At 42.7% G+C, this 24,801-nt stretch overlaps 1 protein-coding gene across 3 annotated transcripts in view; it reads right to left on the bottom strand.

Moving 5' to 3' along the window:
- The window catches only part of col28a2a (collagen, type XXVIII, alpha 2a), a 95,317-nt gene that overhangs the window by 47,219 nt on the left and 23,297 nt on the right, over positions 1-24,801 (bottom strand). For all 3 annotated transcript variants that reach the window (XM_061226215.1, XM_061226216.1, XM_061226217.1), the window contains 6 exons: positions 23,064-23,132; positions 22,906-22,974; positions 22,368-22,436; positions 17,740-17,808; positions 15,515-15,583; positions 14,963-15,031 (listed from right to left, as the gene is read on the bottom strand). In XM_061226215.1, coding sequence (XP_061082199.1) covers positions 14,963-15,031; positions 15,515-15,583; positions 17,740-17,808; positions 22,368-22,436; positions 22,906-22,974; positions 23,064-23,132 — 414 coding nt within the window. The remainder of the gene's footprint in view (positions 1-14,962; positions 15,032-15,514; positions 15,584-17,739; positions 17,809-22,367; positions 22,437-22,905; positions 22,975-23,063; positions 23,133-24,801) is intronic.

Genomic DNA, 24,801 nt, shown 5'->3' with positions numbered 1-24,801 from the left:
AAGTGAATGACAGTTTGAGAGCGTGATATCAGTGTAGCTGTAAGTGAATGACAGCTTGAGAGGGTGATGTTCGCTCAGTGTAGATGAGAGTGAATCACAGTTTGAGAGTGTGATATCTGTGTAGCTGTCAGTGAATGACAGTTTGAGAGTGTGATATCTGTGTAGCTGTCAGTGAATGACAGCTTGAGAGGGTGATGTTCTCTCAGTGTAGCTGTAAGTTAATGACAGTTTGAGAGTGTGATATCTGTGTAGCTGTCAGTGAATGACAGTTTGAGAGCGTGATATCAGTGTAGCTGTAAGTGAATGACAGTTTGAGAGTGTGATATCAGTGTTGCTTTATGTGAATGACAGTTTGAGAGCGTGATATCTGTGTAGCTGTAAGTGAATGACAGTTTGAGAGTGTGATATCAGTGTAGCTTTGAGTGAATGACAGTTTGAGAGTGTGATATCAGTGTAGCTGTAAGTGAATGACAGTTTGAGAGCGTGATATCTGTGTAGCTGTCAGTGAATGACAGCTTGAGAGGGTGATGTTCTCTCACTGTAGATGAGACTGAATGACAGTTTGAGAGTGTGATATCTGTGTTGCTCTCAGTGAATGACAGTTTGAGAGCGTGATATCTGTGTAGCTGTCAGGGAATGACAGTTTGAGAGCGTGATATCTGTGTAGCTGTCAGTGAATGACAGTTTGAGAGTGTGATATCAGTGTAGCTGTAAGTGAATGACAGTTTTAGAGCGTGATATCTGTGTTGCTCTCAGTGAATGACAGTTTGAGAGCGAGATATCTGTGTAGCTGTCAGTGAATGACAGTTTGAGAGCGTGATATCTGCGTAGCTGTCAGTGAATGACAGTTTGAGAGCGTGATATCTGTGTAGCTGTCAGTGAATGACAGTTTGAGAGCGTGATATCAGTGTAGCTGTAAGTGAATGACAGTTTGAGAGTGTGATATCTGTGTAGCTGTAAGTGAATGACAGTTTGAGAGTGTGATATCAGTGTAGCTTTGAGTGAATGACAGTTTGAGAGTGTGATATCTGTGTAGCTGTAAGTGAATGACAGTTTGAGAGTGTGATATCTGTGTAGCTGTCAGTGAATGACAGTTTGAGAGCGTGATGTCTGTGTAGCTGTAAGTGAATGACAGTTTGAGAGTGTGATATCTGTGTAGCTGTAAGTGAATAACAGTTTGAGAGTGTGATATCAGTGTAGCTTTGAGTGAATGACAGTTTGAGAGTGTGATATCAGTGTAGCTGTAAGTGAATAACAGTTTGAGAGCGTGATATCTGTGTAGCTGTCAGTGAATGACAGCTTGAGAGGGTGATGTTCTCTCACTGTAGATGAGATTGAATGACAGTTTGAGAGTGTGATATCTGTGTAGCTGTCAGTGAATGACAGTTTGAGACCGTGATATCTGTGTAGCTGTAAGTGAATGACAGTTTGAGAGCGTGATATCTGTGTTGCTCTCAGTGAATGACAGTTTGAGAGCGTGATATCTGTGTAGCTGTCAGTGAATGACAGCTTGAGAGGGTGATGTTCTCTCACTGTAGATGAGATTGAATGACAGTTTGAGAGTGTGATATCTGTGTACCTGTCAGTGAATGACAGTTTGAGAGTGTGATATCTGTGTAGCTGTCAGTGAATGACAGTTTGAGAGTGTGATACGGGTGTAGCTGTCAGTGAATGACAGTTTGAGAGTGTGATATCAGTGTAGCTGTAAGTGAATGACAGTTTGAGAGCGTGATATCTGTGTTGCTCTCAGTGAATGACAGTTTGAGAGCGTGATATCTGTGTAGCTGGCAGTGAATGACAGTTTGAGAGCGTGATATCTGTGTAGCTGTCAGTGAATGACAGTTTGAGAGCGTGATATCTGTGTAGCTCTCAGTGAATGACAGTTTGAGAGCGTGATATCTGTGTAGCTGTCAGTGAATGACAGCTTGAGAGGGTGATGTTCTCTCACTGTAGATGAGATTGAATGACAGTTTGAGAGTGTGATATCTGTGTACCTGTCAGTGAATGACAGTTTGAGAGTGTGATATCTGTGTAGCTGTCAGTGAATGACAGTTTGAGAGTGTGATACGGGTGTAGCTGTCAGTGAATGACAGTTTGAGAGTGTGATATCAGTGTAGCTGTAAGTGAATGACAGTTTGAGAGCGTGATATCTGTGTTGCTCTCAGTGAATGACAGTTTGAGAGCGTGATATCTGTGTAGCTGGCAGTGAATGACAGTTTGAGAGCGTGATATCTGTGTAGCTGTCAGTGAATGACAGTTTGAGAGCGTGATATCTGTGTAGCTGTCAGTGAATGACAGCTTGAGAGGGTGATGTTCTCTCACTGGAGATGAGAGTGAATGACAGTTTGAGAGTGTGATATTTGTGTACCTGTCAGTGAATGACAGTTTGAGAGTGTGATATCTGTGTAGCTGTCAGTGAATGACAGTTTGAGACCGTGATATCTGTGTAGCTGTAAGTGAATGACAGTTTGAGAGCGTGATATCTGTGTTGCTCTCAGTGAATGACAGTTTGAGAGCGTGATATCTGTGTAGCTGTCAGTGAATGACAGCTTGAGAGGGTGATGTTCTCTCACTGTAGATGAGATTGAATGACAGTTTGAGAGTGTGATATCTGTGTACCTGTCAGTGAATGACAGTTTGAGAGTGTGATATCTGTGTAGCTGTCAGTGAATGACAGTTTGAGAGTGTGATACGGGTGTAGCTGTCAGTGAATGACAGTTTGAGAGTGTGATATCAGTGTAGCTGTAAGTGAATGACAGTTTGAGAGCGTGATATCTGTGTTGCTCTCAGTGAATGACAGTTTGAGAGCGTGATATCTGTGTAGCTGGCAGTGAATGACAGTTTGAGAGCGTGATATCTGTGTAGCTGTCAGTGAATGACAGTTTGAGAGCGTGATATCTGTGTAGCTCTCAGTGAATGACAGTTTGAGAGCGTGATATCTGTGTAGCTGTCAGTGAATGACAGCTTGAGAGGGTGATGTTCTCTCACTGTAGATGAGATTGAATGACAGTTTGAGAGTGTGATATCTGTGTACCTGTCAGTGAATGACAGTTTGAGAGTGTGATATCTGTGTAGCTGTCAGTGAATGACAGTTTGAGAGTGTGATACGGGTGTAGCTGTCAGTGAATGACAGTTTGAGAGTGTGATATCAGTGTAGCTGTAAGTGAATGACAGTTTGAGAGCGTGATATCTGTGTTGCTCTCAGTGAATGACAGTTTGAGAGCGTGATATCTGTGTAGCTGGCAGTGAATGACAGTTTGAGAGCGTGATATCTGTGTAGCTGTCAGTGAATGACAGTTTGAGAGCGTGATATCTGTGTAGCTGTCAGTGAATGACAGCTTGAGAGGGTGATGTTCTCTCACTGGAGATGAGAGTGAATGACAGTTTGAGAGTGTGATATTTGTGTACCTGTCAGTGAATGACAGTTTGAGAGTGTGATATCTGTGTAGCTGTCAGTGAATGACAGTTTGAGAGTGTGATATGGGTGTAGCTGTCAGTGAATGACAGTTTGAGAGTGTGATATCTGTGTAGCTGTCAGTGAATGACAGTTTGAGAGTGTGATATCAGTGTAGCTGTAAGTGAATGACAGTTTGAGAGTGTGATATCTGTGTACCTGTCAGTGAATGACAGTTTGAGAGTGTGATATCTGTGTAGCTGTCAGTGAATGACAGTTTGAGAGTGTGATATGGGTGTAGCTGTCAGTGAATGACAGTTTGAGAGTGTGATATCTGTGTAGCTGTCAGTGAATGACAGTTTGAGAGTGTGATATCAGTGTTGCTGTAAGTGAATGACAGTTTGAGAGCGTGATATCTGTGTAGCTGTCGGTGAATGACAGTTTGAGAGCGTGATATCTGTGTCGCTGTCAGTGAATGACAGTTTGAGAGTGTGATATCTGTGTAGCTGTAAGTGAATGACAGTTTGAGAGTGTGATATCAGTGTAGCTTTGAGTGAATGACAGTTTGAGAGCGTGATATCAGTGTAACTGTAAGTGAATGACAGTTTGAGAGCGTGATATCTGTGTAGCTGTCAGTGAATGACAGCTTGAGAGGGTGATGTTCTCTCACTGTAGATGAGATTGAATGACAGTTTGAGAGTGTGATATCTGTGTAGCTGTCAGTGAATGACAGTTTGAGACCGTGATATCTGTGTAGCTGTAAGTGAATGACAGTTTGAGAGTGTGATATCTGTGCAGCTGTCAGTGAATGACAGTTTGAGAGTGTGATATCAGTGTAGCTGTCAGTGAATGACAGTTTGAGAGTGTGATATCTGTGTAGCTGTCAGTGAATGACAGTTTCAGAGCGTGATATAAGTGTAGTTGTAAGTGAATGACAGTTTGAGAGTGTGATATCTGTGTAGCTGTCAGTGAATGACAGTTGGAGAGTGTGATATCTGTGTAGCTGTCAGTGAATGACAGTTTGAGAGTGTGATATCAGTGTAGCTGTAAGTGAATGACAGTTTGAGAGTGTGATATCAGTGTAGCTTTGAGTGAATGACAGTGTGAGAGTGTGATATCAGTGTAGCTGTAAGTGAATGAAAGTTTGAGAGCGTGATATCTGTGTAGCTGTCAGTGAATGACAGCTTGAGAGGCTGATGTTCTCTCACTGTAGATGAGATTGAATGACAGTTTGAGAGTGTGATATCTGTGTAGCTGTCAGTGAATGACAGTTTGAGAGTGTGATATCTGTGTAGCTGGAAGTGAATGACAGTTTGAGAGTGTGATATCAGTGTAGCTTTGAGTGAATGACAGTTTGAGAGCGTGATATCTGTGTAGCTGTCAGTGAATGACAGTTTGAGAGTGTGATATCTGTGTACCTGTCAGTGAATGACAGTTTGAGAGTGTGATATCTGTGTAGCTGTCAGTGAATGACAGTTTGAGAGTGTGATATGTGTGTAGCTGTCAGTGAATGACAGTTTGAGAGTGTGATATCTGTGCAGCTGTCAGTGAATGACAGTTCGAGAGTGTGATATCAGTGTAGCTGTAAGTGAATGACAGTTTGAGAGTGTGATATCTGTGTAGCTGTCAGTGAATGACAGTTTGAGAGTGTGATATAAGTGTAGTTGTAAGTGAATGACAGTTTGAGAGTGTGATATCTGTGTAGCTGTCAGTGAATGACAGTTGGAGAGTGTGATATCTGTGTAGCTGTCAGTGAATGACAGTTTGAGAGTGTGATATCAGTATAGCTGTATGTGAATGACAGTTTGAGAGTGTGATATCAGTGTAGCTGTAAGTGAATGACAGTTTGAGAGCGTGATATCTGTGTAGCTGTCAGTGAATGACAGCTTGAGAGGCTGATGTTCTCTCACTGTAGATGAGATTGAATGACAGTTTGAGAGTGTGATATCTGTGTAGCTGTCAGTGAATGACAGTTTGAGAGTGTGATATCTGTGTAGCTGGAAGTGAATGACAGTTTGAGAGTGTGATATCAGTGTAGCTTTGAGTGAATGACAGTTTGAGAGCGTGATATCTGTGTAGCTGTCAGTGAATGACAGTTTGAGAGCGTGATATCTCTGTAGCTGTCAGTGAATGACAGCTTGAGAGGGTGATGTTCTCTCACTGGAGATGAGAGTGAATGACAGTTTGAGAGTGTGATATCTGTGTACCTGTCAGTGATTGACAGTTTGAGAGTGTGATATCTGTGTAGCTGTCAGTGAATGACAGTTTGAAAGTGTGATATGGATGTAGCTGTCAGTGAATGACAGTTTGAGAGTGTGATATCTGTGTAGCTGTCAGTGAATGACAGTTTGAGAGTGTGATATCAGTGTAGCTGTAAGTGAATGACAGTTTGAGAGCGTGATATCTGTGTAGCTGTCGGTGAATGACAGTTTGAGAGCGTGATATCTGTGTCGCTGTCAGTGAATGACAGTTTGAGAACGTGATATCTGTGTAGCTGTAAGCGAATGACAGTTTGAGAGCGTGATATCTGTGTAGCTGTCAGTGAATGACAGTTTGAGAGTGTGATATCAGTGTAGCTTTGAGTGAATGACAGTTTGAGAGCGTGATATCTCTGTAGCTGTCAGTGAATGACAGCTTGAGAGGGTAATATTCTCACTGTCGATGAGAGTGAATGACAGTTTGAGAACGTGATATCTGTGTAGCTGTAAGCGAATGACAGTTTGAGAGCGTGATATCTGTGTAGCTGTCAGTGAATGACAGTTTGAGAGTGTGATATCAGTGTAGCTTTTAGTGAATGACAGTTTGAGAGCGTGATATCTCTGTAGCTGTCAGTGAATGACAGCTTGAGAGGGTAATATTCTCACTGTCGATGAGAGTGAATGACAGTTTGAGAGTGTGATATCTGTGTAGCTGTCAGTGAATGACAGTTTGAGAGTGTGATATAAGTGTAGTTGTAAGTGAATGACAGTTTGAGAGTGTGATATCTGTGTATCTGTCAGTGAATGACAGTTGGAGAGTGTGATATCTGTGTAGCTGTCAGTGAATGACAGTTTGAGAGTGTGATATCAGTGTAGCTGTAAGTGAATGACAGTTTGAGAGTGTGATATCAGTGTAGCTTTGAGTGAATGACAGTTTGAGAGTGTGATATCTGTGTAGCTGTCAGTGAATGACAGTTTGAGAGTGTGATACGCGTGTTGCTGTCAGTGAATGACAGTTTGAGAGTGTGATATCAGTGTAGCTGTAAGTGAATGACAGTTTGAGAGCGTGATATCTGTGTTGCTCTCAGTGAATGACAGTTTGAGAGTGTGATATCAGTGTAGCTGTAAGTGAATGACAGTTTGAGAGCGTGATATCTGTGTAGCTGTCGGTGAATGACAGTTTGAGAGCGTGATATCTGTGTCGCTGTCAGTGAATGACAGTTTGAGAACGTGATATCTGTGTAGCTGTAAGCGAATGACAGTTTGAGAGCGTGATATCTGTGTAGCTGTCAGTGAATGACAGTTTGAGAGTGTGATATCAGTGTAGCTTTGAGTGAATGACAGTTTGAGAGCGTGATATCTCTGTAGCTGTCAGTGAATGACAGCTTGAGAGGGTAATATTCTCACTGTCGATGAGAGTGAATGACAGTTTGAGAGTGTGATATCTGTGTAGCTGTCAGTGAATGACAGTTTGAGAGTGTGATATAAGTGTAGTTGTAAGTGAATGACAGTTTGAGAGTGTGATATCTGTGTATCTGTCAGTGAATGACAGTTGGAGAGTGTGATATCTGTGTAGCTGTCAGTGAATGACAGTTTGAGAGTGTGATATCAGTGTAGCTGTAAGTGAATGACAGTTTGAGAGTGTGATATCAGTGTAGCTTTGAGTGAATGACAGTTTGAGAGTGTGATATCTGTGTAGCTGTCAGTGAATGACAGTTTGAGAGTGTGATACGCGTGTTGCTGTCAGTGAATGACAGTTTGAGAGTGTGATATCAGTGTAGCTGTAAGTGAATGACAGTTTGAGAGCGTGATATCTGTGTTGCTCTCAGTGAATGACAGTTTGAGAGCGTGATATCTGTGTAGCTGTCAGTGAATGACAGTTTGAGAGCGTGATATCTGTGTAGCTGTCAGTGAATGACAGTTTGAGAGCGTGATATCTGTGTAGCTGTCAGTGAATGACAGCTTGAGAGGGTGATGTTCTCTCACTGGAGATGAGAGTGAATGACAGTTTGAGAGTGTGATATCTGTGTAGCTTTGAGTGAATGACAGTTTGAGAGTGTGATATCAGTGTAGCTGTCAGTGAATGACAGCTTGAGAGGGTGATGTTCTCTCACTGTAGATGAGATTGAATCACAGTTTGAGAGTGTGATATCTGTGTAGCTGTCAGTGAATGACAGTTTGAGACCGTGATATCTGTGTAGCTGTAAGTGAATGACAGTTTGAGAGCGTGATATCTGTGTTGCTCTCAGTGAATGACAGTTTGAGACCGTGATATCTGTGTAGCTGTCAGTGAATGACAGTTTGAGAGCGTGATATCTGTGTAGCTGTCAGTGAATGACAGTTTGAGAGCGTGATATCTGTGTAGCTGTCAGTGAATGACAGCTTGAGAGGGTGATGTTCTCTCACTGTAGATGAGATTGAATGACAGTTTGAGAGTGTGATATCTGTGTAGCTGTCAGTGAATGACAGTTTGAGACCGTGATATCTGTGTAGCTGTAAGTGAATGACAGTTTGAGAGCGTGATATCTGTGTTGCTCTCAGTGAATGACAGTTTGAGACCGTGATATCTGTGTAGCTGTCAGTGAATGACAGTTTGAGAGCGTGATATCTGTGTAGCTGTCAGTGAATGACAGCTTGAGAGGGTGATGTTCTCTCACTGTAGATGAGATTGAATGACAGTTTGAGAGTGTGATATCTGTGTACCTGTCAGTGAATGACAGTTTGAGAGTGTGATATCTGTGTAGCTGTCAGTGAATGACAGTTTGAGAGTGTGATACGGGTGTAGCTGTCAGTGAATGACAGTTTGAGAGTGTGATATCAGTGTAGCTGTAAGTGAATGACAGTTTGAGAGCGTGATATCTGTGTTGCTCTCAGTGAATGACAGTTTGAGAGCGTGATATCTGTGTAGCTGTCTGTGAATGACAGTTTGAGAGCGTGATATCTGTGTAGCTGTCAGTGAATGACAGTTTGAGAGCGTGATATCTGTGTAGCTGTCAGTGAATGACAGCTTGAGAGGGTGATGTTCTCTCACTGGAGATGAGAGTGAATGACAGTTTGAGAGTGTGATATCTGTGTACCTGTCAGTGATTGACAGTTTGAGAGTGTGATATGGGTGTAGCTGTCAGTGAATGACAGTTTGAGAGTGTGATATGTGTGTAGCTGTCAGTGAATGACAGTTTGAGAGTGTGATATCTGTGTAGCTGTCAGTGAATGACAGTTTGAGAGTGTGATATCAGTGTAGCTGTAAGTGAATGACAGTTTGAGAGTGTGATATCTGTGTAGCTGTCAGTGAATGACAGTTTGAGAGTGTGATATAAGTGTAGTTGTAAGTGAATGACAGTTTGAGAGTGTGATATCTATGTAGCTGTCAGTGAATGACAGTTGGAGAGTGTGATATCTGTGTAGCTGTCAGTGAATGACAGTTTGAGAGTGTGATATCAGTGTAGCTGTAAGTGAATGACAGTTTGAGAGTGTGATATCAGTGTAGCTTTGAGTGAATGACAGTTTGAGAGTGTGATATCAGTGTAGCTGTAAGTGAATGACAGTTTGAGAGCGTGATATCTGTGTAGCTGTCAGTGAATGACAGCTTGAGAGGGTGATGTTCTCTCACTGTAGATGAGATTGAATGACAGTTTGAGAGTGTGATATCTGTGTAGCTGTCAGTGAATGACAGTTTGAGAGTGTGATATCTGTGTAGCTGGAAGTGAATGACAGTTTGAGAGTGTGATATCAGTGTAGCTTTGAGTGAATGACAGTTTGAGAGCGTGATATCTGTGTAGCTGTCAGTGAATGACAGTTTGAGAGTGTGATATCAGTGTAGCTGTAAGTGAATGACAGTTTGAGAGCGTGATATCTGTGTTGCTGTCGGTGAATGACAGTTTGAGAGCGTGATATCTGTGTCGCTGTAAGTGAATGACAGTTTGAGAGCGTGATATCTCTGTAGCTGTCAGTGAATGACAGTTTGAGAGCGTGATATCTGTGTAGCTGTCAGTGAATGACAGCTTGAGAGGGTGATGTTCTCTCACTGGAGATGAGAGTGAATGACAGTTTGAGAGTGTGATATCTGTGTAGCTTTGAGTGAATGACAGTTTGAGAGTGTGATATCAGTGTAGCTGTCAGTGAATGACAGCTTGAGAGGGTGATGTTCTCTCACTGTAGATGAGATTGAATCACAGTTTGAGAGTGTGATGTCTGTGTAGCTGTCAGTGAATGACAGTTTGAGACCGTGATATCTGTGTAGCTGTAAGTGAATGACAGTTTGAGAGCGTGATATCTGTGTTGCTCTCAGTGAATGACAGTTTGAGACCGTGATATCTGTGTAGCTGTCAGTGAATGACAGTTTGAGAGCGTGATATCTGTGTAGCTGTCAGTGAATGACAGTTTGAGAGCGTGATATCTGTGTAGCTGTCAGTGAATGACAGCTTGAGAGGGTGATGTTCTCTCACTGTAGATGAGATTGAATGACAGTTTGAGAGTGTGATATCTGTGTAGCTGTCAGTGAATGACAGTTTGAGACCGTGATATCTGTGTAGCTGTAAGTGAATGACAGTTTGAGAGCGTGATATCTGTGTTGCTCTCAGTGAATGACAGTTTGAGACCGTGATATCTGTGTAGCTGTCAGTGAATGACAGTTTGAGAGCGTGATATCTGTGTAGCTGTCAGTGAATGACAGCTTGAGAGGGTGATGTTCTCTCACTGTAGATGAGATTGAATGACAGTTTGAGAGTGTGATATCTGTGTACCAGTCAGTGAATGACAGTTTGAGAGTGTGATATCTGTGTAGCTGTCAGTGAATGACAGTTTGAGAGTGTGATACGGGTGTAGTTGTCAGTGAATGACAGTTTGAGAGTGTGATATCAGTGTAGCTGTAAGTGAATGACAGTTTGAGAGCGTGATATCTGTGTTGCTCTCAGTGAATGACAGTTTGAGAGCGTGATATCTGTGTAGCTGTCAGTGAATGACAGTTTGAGAGCGTGATATCTGTGTAGCTGTCAGTGAATGACAGTTTGAGAGCGTGATATCTGTGTAGCTGTCAGTGAATGACAGCTTGAGAGGGTGATGTTCTCTCACTGGAGATGAGAGTGAATGACAGTTTGAGAGTGTGATATCTGTGTACCTGTCAGTGAATGACAGTTTGAGAGTGTGATATCTGTGTAGCTGTCAGTGAATGTCAGTTTGAGAGTGTGATATGTGTGTAGCTGTCAGTGAATGACAGTTTGAGAGTGTGATATCTGTGTAGCTGTCAGTGAATGACAGTTTGAGAGTGTGATATCAGTGTAGCTGTAAGTGAATGACAGTTTGAGAGTGTGATATCTGTGTAGCTGTCAGTGAATGACAGTTTGAGAGTGTGATATAAGTGTAGTTGTAAGTGAATGACAGTTTGAGAGTGTGATATCTGTGTAGCTGTCAGTGAATGACAGTTGGAGAGTGTGATATCTGTGTAGCTGTCAGTGAATGACAGTTTGAGAGTGTGATATCAGTGTAGCTGTAAGTGAATGACAGTTTGAGAGTGTGATATCAGTGTAGCTTTGAGTGAATGACAGTTTGAGAGTGTGATATCAGTGTAGCTGTAAGTAAATGACAGTTTGAGAGCGTGATATCTGTGTAGCTGTCAGTGAATGACAGCTTGAGAGGGTGATGTTCTCTCACTGTAGATGAGATTGAATGACAGTTTGAGAGTGTGATATCTGTGTAGCTGTCAGTGAATGACAGTTTGAGAGTGTGATATCTGTGTAGCTGGAAGTGAATGACAGTTTGAGAGTGTGATATCAGTGTAGCTTTGAGTGAATGACAGTTTGAGAGTGTGATATAAGTGTAGTTGTAAGTGAATGACAGTTTGAGAGTGTGATATCTGTGTAGCTGTCAGTGAATGACAGTTGGAGAGTGTGATATCTGTGTAGCTGTCAGTGAATGACAGTTTGAGAGTGTGATATCAGTGTAGCTGTAAGTGAATGACAGTTTGAGAGTGTGATATCAGTGTAGCTTTGAGTGAATGACAGTTTGAGAGTGTGATATCAGTGTAGCTGTAAGTGAATGACAGTTTGAGAGCGTAATATCTGTGTAGCTGTCAGTGAATGACAGCTTGAGAGGGTGATGTTCTCTCACTGTAGATGAGATTGAATGACAGTTTGAGAGTGTGATATCTGTGTAGCTGTCAGTGAATGACAGTTTGAGAGTGTGATATCTGTGTAGCTGGAAGTGAATGACAGTTTGAGAGTGTGATATCAGTGTAGCTTTGAGTGAATGACAGTTTGAGAACGTGATATCTGTGTAGCTGTCAGTGAATGACAGTTTGAGAGTGTGATATCAGTGTAGCTGTAAGTGAATGACAGTTTGAGAGCGTGATATCTGTGTTGCTGTCGGTGAATGACAGTTTGAGAGCGTGATATCTGTGTCGCTGTAAGTGAATGACAGTTTGAGAGCGTGATATCTCTGTAGCTGTCAGTGAATGACAGTTTGAGAGCGTGATATCTGTGTAGCTGTCAGTGAATGACAGCTTGAGAGGGTGATGTTCTCTCACTGGAGATGAGAGTGAATGACAGTTTGAGAGTGTGATATCTGTGTAGCTTTGAGTGAATGACAGTTTGAGAGTGTGATATCAGTGTAGCTGTCAGTGAATGACAGCTTGAGAGGGTGATGTTCTCTCACTGTAGATGAGATTGAATCACAGTTTGAGAGTGTGATGTCTGTGTAGCTGTCAGTGAATGACAGTTTGAGACCGTGATATCTGTGTAGCTGTAAGTGAATGACAGTTTGAGAGCGTGATATCTGTGTTGCTCTCAGTGAATGACAGTTTGAGACCGTGATATCTGTGTAGCTGTCAGTGAATGACAGTTTGAGAGCGTGATATCTGTGTAGCTGTCAGTGAATGACAGTTTGAGAGCGTGATATCTGTGTAGCTGTCAGTGAATGACAGCTTGAGAGGGTGATGTTCTCTCACTGTAGATGAGATTGAATGACAGTTTGAGAGTGTGATATCTGTGTAGCTGTCAGTGAATGACAGTTTGAGACCGTGATATCTGTGTAGCTGTAAGTGAATGACAGTTTGAGAGCGTGATATCTGTGTTGCTCTCAGTGAATGACAGTTTGAGACCGTGATATCTGTGTAGCTGTCAGTGAATGACAGTTTGAGAGCGTGATATCTGTGTAGCTGTCAGTGAATGACAGCTTGAGAGGGTGATGTTCTCTCACTGTAGATGAGATTGAATGACAGTTTGAGAGTGTGATATCTGTGTACCAGTCAGTGAATGACAGTTTGAGAGTGTGATATCTGTGTAGCTGTCAGTGAATGACAGTTTGAGAGTGTGATACGGGTGTAGCTGTCAGTGAATGACAGTTTGAGAGTGTGATATCAGTGTAGCTGTAAGTGAATGACAGTTTGAGAGCGTGATATCTGTGTTGCTCTCAGTGAATGACAGTTTGAGAGCGTGATATCTGTGTAGCTGTCAGTGAATGACAGTTTGAGAGCGTGATATCTGTGTAGCTGTCAGTGAATGACAGTTTGAGAGCGTGATATCTGTGTAGCTGTCAGTGAATGACAGCTTGAGAGGGTGATGTTCTCTCACTGGAGATGAGAGTGAATGACAGTTTGAGAGTGTGATATCTGTGTACCTGTCAGTGAATGACAGTTTGAGAGTGTGATATCTGTGTAGCTGTCAGTGAATGACAGTTTGAGAGTGTGATATGTGTGTAGCTGTCAGTGAATGACAGTTTGAGAGTGTGATATCTGTGTAGCTGTCAGTGAATGACAGTTTGAGAGTGTGATATCAGTGTAGCTGTAAGTGAATGACAGTTTGAGAGTGTGATATCTGTGTAGCTGTCAGTGAATGACAGTTTGAGAGTGTGATATAAGTGTAGTTGTAAGTGAATGACAGTTTGAGAGTGTGATATCTGTGTAGCTGTCAGTGAATGACAGTTGGAGAGTGTGATATCTGTGTAGCTGTCAGTGAATGACAGTTTGAGAGTGTGATATCAGTGTAGCTGTAAGTGAATGACAGTTTGAGAGTGTGATATCAGTGTACCTTTGAGTGAATGACAGTTTGAGAGTGTGATATCAGTGTAGCTGTAAGTGAATGACAGTTTGAGAGCGTGATATCTGTGTAGCTGTCAGTGAATGACAGCTTGAGAGGGTGATGTTCTCTCACTGTAGATGAGATTGAATGACAGTTTGAGAGTGTGATATCTGTGTAGCTGTCAGTGAATGACAGTTTGAGAGTGTGATATCTGTGTAGCTGGAAGTGAATGACAGTTTGAGAGTGTGATATCAGTGTAGCTTTGAGTGAATGACAGTTTGAGAGCGTGATATCTGTGTAGCTGTCAGTGAATGACAGTTTGAGAGTGTGATATCAGTGTAGCTGTAAGTGAATGACAGTTTGAGAGCGTGATATCTGTGTAGCTGTCGGTGAATGACAGTTTGAGAGCGTGATATCTGTGTCGCTGTAAGTGAATGACAGTTTGAGAGCGTGATATCTCTGTAGCTGTCAGTGAATGACAGCTTGAGAGGGTAATATTCTCACTGTAGATGAGAGTGAATGACAGTTTGAGAGTGTGATATCTGTGTGGCTGTCAGTGAATGACAGTTTGAGAGTGTGATATAAGTGTAGTTGTAAGTGAATGACAGTTTGAGAGTGTGATATCTGTGTAGCTGTCAGTGAATGACAGTTGGAGAGTGTGATATCTGTGTAGCTGTCAGTGAATGACAGTTTGAGAGTGTGATATCAGTGTAGCTTTGAGTGAATGACAGTTTGAGAGCATGATATCTGTGTAGCTGTCAGTGAATGACAGCTTGAGAGGGTAATATTCTCACTGTAGATGAGAGTGAATGACAGTTTGAGAGTGTGATATCTGTGTAGCTGTCAGTGAATGACAGTTTGAGAGTGTGATATAAGTGTAGTTGTAAGTGAATGACAGTTTGAGAGTGTGATATCTGTGTAGCTGTCAGTGAATGACAGTATGAGAGTGTGATATCTGTGTAGCTGTCAGTGAATGACAGTTGGAGAGTGTGATATCTGTGTAGCTGTCAGTGAATGACAGTTTGAGAGTGTGATATCAGTGTAGCTTTGAGTGAATGACAGTTTGAGAGTGTGATATCAGTGTAGCTGTAAGTGAATGACAGTTTGAGAGCGTGATATCTGTGTAGCTGTCAGTGAATGACAGCTTGAGAGGGTGATGTTCTCTCACTGTAGATGAGATTGAATGACAGTTTGAGAGTGTGATATCTGTGTAGCTGTCAGTGAATGACAGTTTGAGAGTGTGATATCTGTGTAGCTGGAAGTGAATGACAGTTTGAGAGTGTGATATCAGTGTAGCTGTCAGTGAATGACAATTCTCTCAGTGCCAGCTGAGTGATAGAGAGGAGAGTGATGCACACCTTTGGTCCTGGGAAGCCCTCTCCTGGTGGCCCCCGACTCCCTGGTGGCCCCCGAGGCCCCTCTACGCCCTGCAATGAAAACAAACAAAATGCCAACACTGGAGCCATTCTCAGTCCCCATGTATATGGCGACATGGCTCAGGCGGTAAGAGCAGTTGTCTCATTGGTCAGGCGGTAAGAGCAGTTGTCTGGCAGTTGGAGAGGTGCTGGGTCGATTCCGCCCCCTGGGTGTGTCGAAGTGTCCCTGAGCAAGATACCTAACCCCCAAATGCTCCTGACGAGCTGCTTCGTGCTTTGTATGGCAGCCAATTGCCTGTGTGTATGAATGGGTGAATGAGAAGAATCAATTGCACAGCGCATTGGATAAAGGCGCTATATACATGCTAGCCATTTAACATTTACCATATATCAGTCCATAAGGTGTGTACTTAGACCCCATTTATACATCTGTATGGTGTGCACAGAGATCTCTGTGAAACTCTACAGGTTAGTATGCGTGTGACTGCTATAGCCGTGATTGATATAACATGGCAGTGGTCCCGATCCACTTACCTTCTCCCCTGTGATGCCCGCTCCGGGCAGGCCAAGTGGTCCTGGGAACCCGACGGGCCCGAGTTCCCCCTGCAGGCCACATCAGAGCAAACAAACAGCTTCATGTCCTGTTTATTGCCTGCACGCTTTCATTGGATTATGTTTATGTTTTTATTCTGTAGTTCAATGTATCAATTCATGAGCACAATATCTTGTGCATGTGCATGTGCCCTTGCATGTTTTCCACATTCCCTCCATTTTAATACATCACAACCAGTTCCGTAAGATTTATTTATGGATTTAACATGGACATAAGATTAGCCTGTGAACGCCTGTATTTAACATGCACATAAAATTAGCCTTTGAACATCTGTATTTAACATGGACATAAGATTAGCCTGTGAACATCTGTATTTAACATGGACATAAGATTAGCCTGTGAACGTCTGTATTTAACATGCACATAAAATTAGCCTGTGAACGTCTGTATTTAACATGCACATAAAATTAGCCTGTGAACGTCTGTATTTAACATGGACATAAGATTAGCCTGTGAACGCCTGTATTTAACATGGGTAGAAGATTAGCCTTCATACTTCTGCATACTTATAAGTAGTTCTCGATTAATCTTGTAATAGAAATACTATATACTCATAATTTTCAGTTAAACACTGTGTAAAAGTATCCATTTATATCATTTATATTAATTTGTATTTATGTATTTATTCATTTATTTTTGTGTATAAATATATATATACATATACAAACTGAATAGTTGCAGAATATGTATTGGACTGTTGCACTATTGAGCCACAGGGAACTTGCCTAGAGTTAGGAAAAGAGAGACGGAGTTGGGGGGGGGGGTTCAGCCATGTGTGTATGAATGTTTCTGTGTGGGCGAGTGCACTCAGACATCCGCCAGGCTGACTCATTAACACGTTAAATTAGCTAATCAGCTCCAAGGTTGTGACTCTCTTGTGTGTCTTCACTAACACAGAGCAACAAAGGCAGAGATTGTTTGATCATACCCAAATGAATCATAACTTTCTTGTTGTCCAGTGTCACCACAATTTAGCACGCAGGCCATCAGCAACCCAAGAGAAAGAATACATGTTCACTATTCTGTTACCAAACATTTAACTTTTAACTTTTAACTTTTAACATTGCAAAGGAAAGAAAAGCAGAAGAAAAGATCACACAGGTCTAGGCCCTTATATGTACTTCTCTTGAAGAGACAGGTATCTGTCACAGAGTGACTGGGCACAGAGTGAATGTGGGCCAAGGGTAACAACATACGTATGTAGTTCCCTTAAATTTATAGTGAATAGTAGTAGTGAAATTGACCAGACTACCGACCTCAGGCAGCATCTACAGACAGCACAGCTGAGGCAGAATCTACAGACACACACAGCTGAGGCTGAATCTACAGACACACACATCTAAGGCTGAATCTACAGACACACAGCTGTGGCTGAATCTACAGACACATCTGAGGCTGAATCTACAGACACACATCTGAGGCAGCATCTACTGACACACACTGCTGAGGCTGAATCTACAGACAGCACAGCTGAGGCTGAATCTAGACAGCACAGCTGAGGCTGAATCTACAGACACACAGCTGAGGCCTAATCCACAGACACACACCTCACAGCTGAGGAATTTGGACTAGAAGGGTCCATGTGGCCTGTAACAAAATTCCAATTAGTTTCACACTGATCAGCTGGTATTATAGAAAAGGGTATCGGTGTCCATCAGTTTAAATTTGCTCTAATAATTTTACGCAAGCAAAAATGATTCCTCAATCAGGTTTCCAACTTTGAATCATGATTGAAATGGGACATTTGATAAACAAAGATTCACACTGTACAAAAGAATCATGCATTCTGATTTCATGCTTTTACATGTTTGTTTTGCATCTGCATTTACTTTCATTATAGGCTGTTTTGTATTATGTCCATTTGCATGTAAAAAAGATGACCATGGGGCCTGTTGTTATTCAGTGACACAGAGTAATGTAGAGAATACTCCACCGTTATTGGCAGAATAACCGCTGTTAGATCTTAAAGTGTCTCCATGCTTTATTTGCACATTCCTGTGTTTAGGCCTGAAGCCAAACACACATTCTTAACCCCCCCTACTGCTTGGGTACTTACCGGCCCCCCTCCCCCCGTCTGGCTGGCATGGATGCCACATGTTTAGGGAACTGGGAAGGCCTTTGATTAGCGGATGTATTTACAACCTACCTTATCACCTTTAATGCCCACTCCAGGGCTACCTCTGCTCCCCCTCGGGCCGTCGAGCCCACGATCTCCCTGTGGAGAAGAGAAGAGTGTTTTACACTGCACACACAGCATTGTGTGTTTTATACTGCACACACACCATTGTGTGTTTTATACTGCACACACACCATTGTGTGTTTTACACTGCACACACAGCATTGTGTGTTTTACACTGCACACACACCATTGTGTTTTATACTGCACACACACCATTGTGTGTTTTACACTGCACACACAGCATCAGTGTGTTTTACACTGCACACCCAGCATCCGTGTGTTTTACACTGCACACACACCATTGTATGTTTTACACTGCACACACACCATCGTGTGTTTTACACTGCACACACAGCATCAGTGTGTTTTACACTGCACACACAGCATCCAAGTGTTTTACACTGCACACACACCATTGTGTGTTTTATACTGCACACACACCATTGTGTGTTTTATACTGCACACACACCATTGTGTGTTTTACACTGCACACACAGCATTGTGTGTTTTACACTGCACACACACCATTGTGTGTTTTATACTGCACACACACCATTGTGTGTTTTACACTGCACACACAGCATCAGTGTGTTTTACACTGCACACCCAGCATCCGTGTGTTTTACACTGCACACACACCATTGTATGTTTTACACTGCACACACACCATTGTGTGTTTTACACTGCACACACAGCATCAGTGTGTTTTACACTGCACACACAGCATCCAAGTGTTTTACACTGCACACACACCATCGTGTGTTTTACACTGCACACACACCATTGTGTTTTACACTGCACACACACCATTGTGTGTTTTACACTGCACACACACACCATTCTGTGTTTTACAGTGCACACACAGCATCGTGTGTTTTACACTGTACACACAGCATTGTGTGTTTTACACTGTACACACAGAATCAGTGTGTTTTACACTGCACACACACCATTGTGTGTTTTACACTGCACACACACCATCGTGTGTTTTACACTGCACACACACACCATCGGCTCAGCTCCACTGCAGCCATCGGCATCAGCCATTGGACACAGGAAAATAATCCATTTTAATTAATGACAATGGCTCCACTGTAGCCATTGTGTAAGCCAACAGCCAGGCTGCACAAAGTTGTGCAAGTTTAATCTGTGCTCATGTTCTGACTTGAAATGAAGTGGTCTGTTGATTTAACAAAATTGCAGATGGTCTGCACTCTGCTTGTATTTTTTTTATCTGTTTATTCAGGGAGGGAGGTGTAGAGATAAATGGGTGTAGCTCACCATGCAGAAAGTGCCAATGCTTGCCCCAGGCCCTACATGCCCTCCTGTAAAGGTCTTTCAGTGTGTGCTTCAGTTAGCATCAGGCAACTTCAGTTCTCACCAGATATGAAAAGTATGTTATTGCATGTTTAAGTTGAGCTGGATGAAATCATTGTTGCTCCGCTTTAGGCTTAAGGCTGAATTTTTTCCACACCATGTTTTACCCCTGTCATTTCACTGAGACAGGTATTTAGGAGAATTCAATCTGAATGTCAAAGAAGAGGGCTTTGTGCTACTAAATTGCAGTACATACCTGTGCTTGTATGCGGAATGAACAGTAACCAGGATGAGAAGCAAAATTGTATACTGTATAATTACTGATGAGCTAATTCATTGTTGGAGGAGTTTTGGTCTTTTGGTGTTTTCTCTGGGAAAAAAAGATGATATAACTACAGAAAGCATGCTGAAACTTGATGATGCTGCTCCATCAGGAATCGCTACGATGGCAGTAGCAGTTACACAGTTGAATTGCTTTTAAATTCATTCCATTCATTGTTCCCACACACCAGCTTTAGTTACTGTAGCAACCAATTCTGGGAGTCACAATACAGCATTGAGCTCAGTTAAGAACTATTCTGCATCAAGCACATCATTTTACTAAGGATGGATAGGAGAAACCGATGCAACTGTGTAACAGCTGACAAGTAGATACTCTGTTTTTAAAGTGGTTTTTGTTCTCTTTGAATTCCCAGTATTATGAAGAACGAAAATAAATAATCAGCTTTCTCATGAATGGATAAAAACCATAATTGCTATCCATAATCCATAATAATTGAAAAATGAAATGTAAAATTGAAAACATCCTGGATGTCATAGTCTCAGGCATATTAACAATTAGAGGAGATTAAAATGTTACATATTATAAAAATGACTATTAAAAGAATACTGGAAGTACAGAAAGAGCACACAAGAAAATGTTATCCAGGTGTCCCTTCATGCAGATGCACAGTATGATACCTTTTCCATCATCCCCTAAGAGGTCGTCTGAGGTTACATCCACAGCGCATCCTTTGGCAGAATAATATTTCAGACCAGTTTCTCTGGTAAAGTGTGCTTAGAATTGACTTCTCCTCATTATGATGATATGGTGGAGCTGGCTGAGTGGCTGAAAGTGCTGAAGAGGCATTCAGCTAAACAGCTTTAACCTGTATGCTGCTGATGAAACAACAGGACGGCTGCCTCTCCTGCCATAGACATGGCTCCCTGCCTGCAGAGGCCCACCCAACTCAACTGAAAATGGCCACCTGACCAGCTTATGCCCTCCGATAGAGGCGAGGTGGATGGCCACTGGCACTGGCAGAGCCATGGTGCATCCCCATGCCCTCAGCCACTGGCAGGGACAGAGCCAGGGTGGATCCCGATGCCCTCAGGCACTGGCAGGGACAGAGCCAGGGTGGATCCCGATGCCCTCAGGCACTGGCAGAGCCAGGGTGGATCCCCATGCCCTCAGGCACTGGCAGAGCCAGGGTGGATCCCCATGCCCTCAGGCACTGGCAGGGACAGAGCCAGGGTGGATCCCCATGCCCTCAGCCACTGGCAGAGCCAGGGTGGATCCCCATGTTCTGACTATAAATATCCTTCTGTAAGGAACTATGTGCAGTAAAGATTTAAACCTCCTTAAGTTTAACAACTAAATATCCAATTTACAGTATTGTGCAAAAGTCTTAGGCACCTGTATAACATTCTGTATAGATAAGATTCTCAAAAATAATTCAATGAAAGGTCCTAAATAAACGTACTATACATTTTACATTTTAGAAATTTGGCAGAATAGCTAAAAACTGAATCAAATCAATATTCTTTGTGACCATCCTTCTGCGTTAAAACAGCATCACATCGCTGAGAGTTCTGCAGTTCTGTGCCAAGTTCTCCAACATGCTTGGAACAACCTCCCTGCTGATCCAAGCATGTTGGAGAACTTGGCACAGAACTGCAGAACAGCGTTGGCTATCTCAGAGATGTGATGCAGTTTTAACGCAGAAGGGTGGTCACAAAAAATATTGATTTGATTCAGTTTGCTTGGATCAGCAGGAAGGTTGTTCCAAGCATGTTGGAGAACTTGGCACAGTTCGTCTGCAGACTTTGGTTGGCTCCTTGCTTCTCATCTCAGACAGCCTTGATCAAGTTTTTATGTAAAAAGTAGTCAATTTCTTACAGAAATATGTTCCGTTTTTCAATTAAATACAAAAATGTCTCTGTAAAATGAAATCTTTTGGAAAATGAATGTTTGGAAATCTCAAATGTGTTCTTTTATACAAACACACACAAAAAGAAACATATATATAATAAAGTCTAGGATGCCTAAGACTTCTGCGCAGTACTGTATAATCAATCGATCCCTGACATCATCTTTGATGAATTTCCACCCAGAACAGCTTCAGCTTGGTGACATTTTGAGGACTTCCTCACATGAACGTGTTCCTTCAGGTCCTGGGGCAACATTACCACAGGGTTTAGGTCTGCCGGCTCTTAAGCTGTGCTGCCGATCTGCTTTAATTTTCAGGAGCATTGTTATGCCTGGAAGGCGAGTAGTCCACAATTGAAGCTGAACAAGGTTCTTTTGTCAAAAGATCTTCGTACATTCTGGTGGTTTTAAGATAGATACCATCTATCTTAAAAAGCACTCCAGATGCTATGCAAAAACGGCTCCAAAACAATAGAGAATAGCCACCATATTTGACACTAGGTATGAGGTTCATTTTAAGATTATTTTGTGTCAAATGACAGTAAGGTACTGTTTTGGGTGTGATTCTGAATGGTGGGATTGCTGCCACAGTAGGGGGCTTGGAATCCACAGAAGCTCTGCACGTGTGACTGTAAGAATGCGCTTGGACAGCATCAGGATTTATTTTCTCCTCCACCTTCTGCCCAGTGGCTCTTGGCACAGTTGTTTCATGCTCGAAAGCTCTGAGCAGATCCAGTGCATTTCCCTGGCAATCGTCTGGACCGCTGCCAGGCGGAATCTCTGCAGAAGGAACTTGGGCAGTAATCGTTTGTCAAACAGACATTGTTGGACTGTTTGGACATTGTTGGTCTGCTTGGACTGTTTGCAAGGCTCTTGGGATTGCAATGTTGCAAATGTTTTTTTTTCTGCTCAAATGCAGCATGTAACCTTTACTGGAGTATTAATGCATGATTATGCATAGACTTCTTTAAAACTAGCCACAATAGCCACTCTGTAGACATCTGTAGACTTTTTTAAATATGCAGATGCCACAGAACAATGGGATGACTAGTAATGTAAAAAAAACAATAAAAAACACATATTTTCTTACTTTTGGTCCAGGAAATCCTTCTCCTTGGGGCCCCTTCTCTCCTGGAACCCCCTGTGGCCCTTGAGGTCCCTGGAAAAAAGAGCCTTTTTACTGTAGTGCAATGGCTTCAGCCCTAAATAGAGCTTCTGAGCTTTAGATCTAAATCTTGCTTCAATCCTAAATGTAGCTTAAGCTCTAAATACAGATTCAGTCCTAAATACAGATTCAGCTCTAAATACAGATTCAGACCCTGAATACAGATTCAACTCTAAATACAGATTCAGCTCTAAGTGCAGATTCAGCTCTAAATACAGATTCAGTTCTAAATACAGATTCAGCTCTAAATACATTAGAGTGTATAGTACAGTGTATAGTGACAGTAGGACTGTCAGGACCGGTCAGCTCTAATGATGAGGCAGCAGCGTTTTTGGGCTGCTCTGGAGCTGTGAGACGGGATGTTTCTGTGACTGTGTGCGTGTGAGTCTGGAGGAGCCACAGCTCAGAGACTCTGAGGTGGATGCTGTCCTGTCAGTGCAGGCCTGTGGAGCTGTCCACTTACAGCCTGACCTGGCTCTCCTATCCCCGGGGGACCATGGGGGCCTGGTCGGCCCTGGAAACCCATATCACCCTGCGGACAAAAGGCACACAGTGAGGCAAAGCTGGGGAAGCTGAAAGCTCCACACAGGGAGTGTTCCAGGCATCAGGGGCCTTCCTTACCTTGGGTCCCGGGAGGCCGACGCCCGTTTCTCCTGTCATTCCTGCAGGACCAGGAGGCCCACGCTCCCCCTGCAGAAACAAACACAGTCGTGAATACCGCAGCAGTGTAGAGATAAAAGGGAGATTTTGCCAAAGCGGGCATGTTGCGACACAGTAGCAGGATGTAGGCATGAGAGAGAAAGTCTTCAGAATCACCCCATTATCACAGCTTTGTGAAGCTGTTTTGCATTTCTGTGTACAAAACAACAACCCTAATCACAGTTCAGCCCTCGAGTCGACAGCCAGGCGCAACTGCAGGTGTGTTACCTGCACCCAGAGGAACCATGTTCTGCTGCTTCCCTGGCCTGAGACCAGAGCATCATTCACACCTTGGGCGTGAAGTAGCATTGTTTCTGGGATACCCATTGAACTGTGTCTCAGATACCATGTGGACTGAAGAAGGGTTGCACAAAAACCTCATCATCAAAATTCTGCTCACAAATATAATCTCACCAAATATTGCAAATATTGCAATGCAATAACTCATCTCAAAGTTGATGAGTTATTGCATTGCAAGTTGATGCATGACACAGAATTATGAAATAAATGCTGAATATCACAGGATGAATGCCATGCCACATTTGTGACCCACTCTATCATAATCGGTCATAACTCACGACTGATTACATATCACATATCTGGAGTTGAGATAACTTTGCTATCATTAGAAAGCTTACATTCTCCACTTTCGGGACTTTATCAAAATATGGTTTGGGGTTAATACTGCCCAACCCCAAACCATATTTGGTTCAGAAATAGGTCAGGACACCATTAAAGTCAATCAATCTGTGTATTGATCCAGGTAACGTAGAAAGCATTCTAACAAGAAGTATGTACATTATGTATAAACAATTAAGTGGAAACACCTGTAAATATTCACTCACCGAGCACTTTATTAAGATTTACTAATACTGGGTAGGGCCTTCCTTTGCTCCCTTTTGCTTCCTTTGAGATTCTGGTCTATGTTCACATGATTGCAGCTCACAATTTCTGCAGATTCATGCTGCAAATTTCCTGTTCTATCACATCCCAAAGGTGTTCTAATGGATTCAGATCCGGTGACTGGGAAGGAAGGCCACTAAAGAACATTGAACTCATTGTCATGTGAACTCATGGTCATTGAACTCAGGCAGCCTGTAGCGTAGTGGTTAAGGTGAATGACTGGGACACGCAAGGTCGGTGGTTCCTGGTGCAGCCACAATACGATCTGCACAGCCGTTGGGCCCTTGAGCAAGGCCCTTAACCCTGCATTGCTCCAGGGGAGGACTGTCTCCTGCTTAGTCTAATCAACTGTACGTCGCTCTGGATAAGAGTGTCTGCCAAATTCCAATAATGTAATGTATTGTTCTTGAAACAGTTTGAGATGACTTTTGCTTTGTGACATGAGAAGATAGTACATAGTCAGCAGCAATACTCAAATAGGCTGTGGCATTGATTGATTGGTATTAACAGGCCCAAAGTGTGCCAAGAACACATTTGCCACACCATTACACCACGCCACCAGCCTGGATTGGGTCCATGGATTCCGACCCTACCATCTGTTTGCCTCAGCAGAAATCAAGATTAATCAGACCAGTCTTCAACTGTCCAGTTTTGGTGAGCCTGTGTCCACTGCAGCCTCAGCTTTGTGTCCTTGGCGGAGAGAAGTAGAACCTGATGTGGTCCTCTACTGTCTCAGCCCATCCACCTTCAGGTTCAA

This window comes from Conger conger, chromosome 17, assembly GCF_963514075.1.
Source record: "Conger conger chromosome 17, fConCon1.1, whole genome shotgun sequence".
NCBI classification, from domain to species: Eukaryota; Metazoa; Chordata; class Actinopteri; order Anguilliformes; family Congridae; genus Conger; species Conger conger.
The sequence above is the reverse complement of the archived record's forward strand: the minus strand, read 5'-3'. Positions and strand labels throughout refer to the sequence as shown.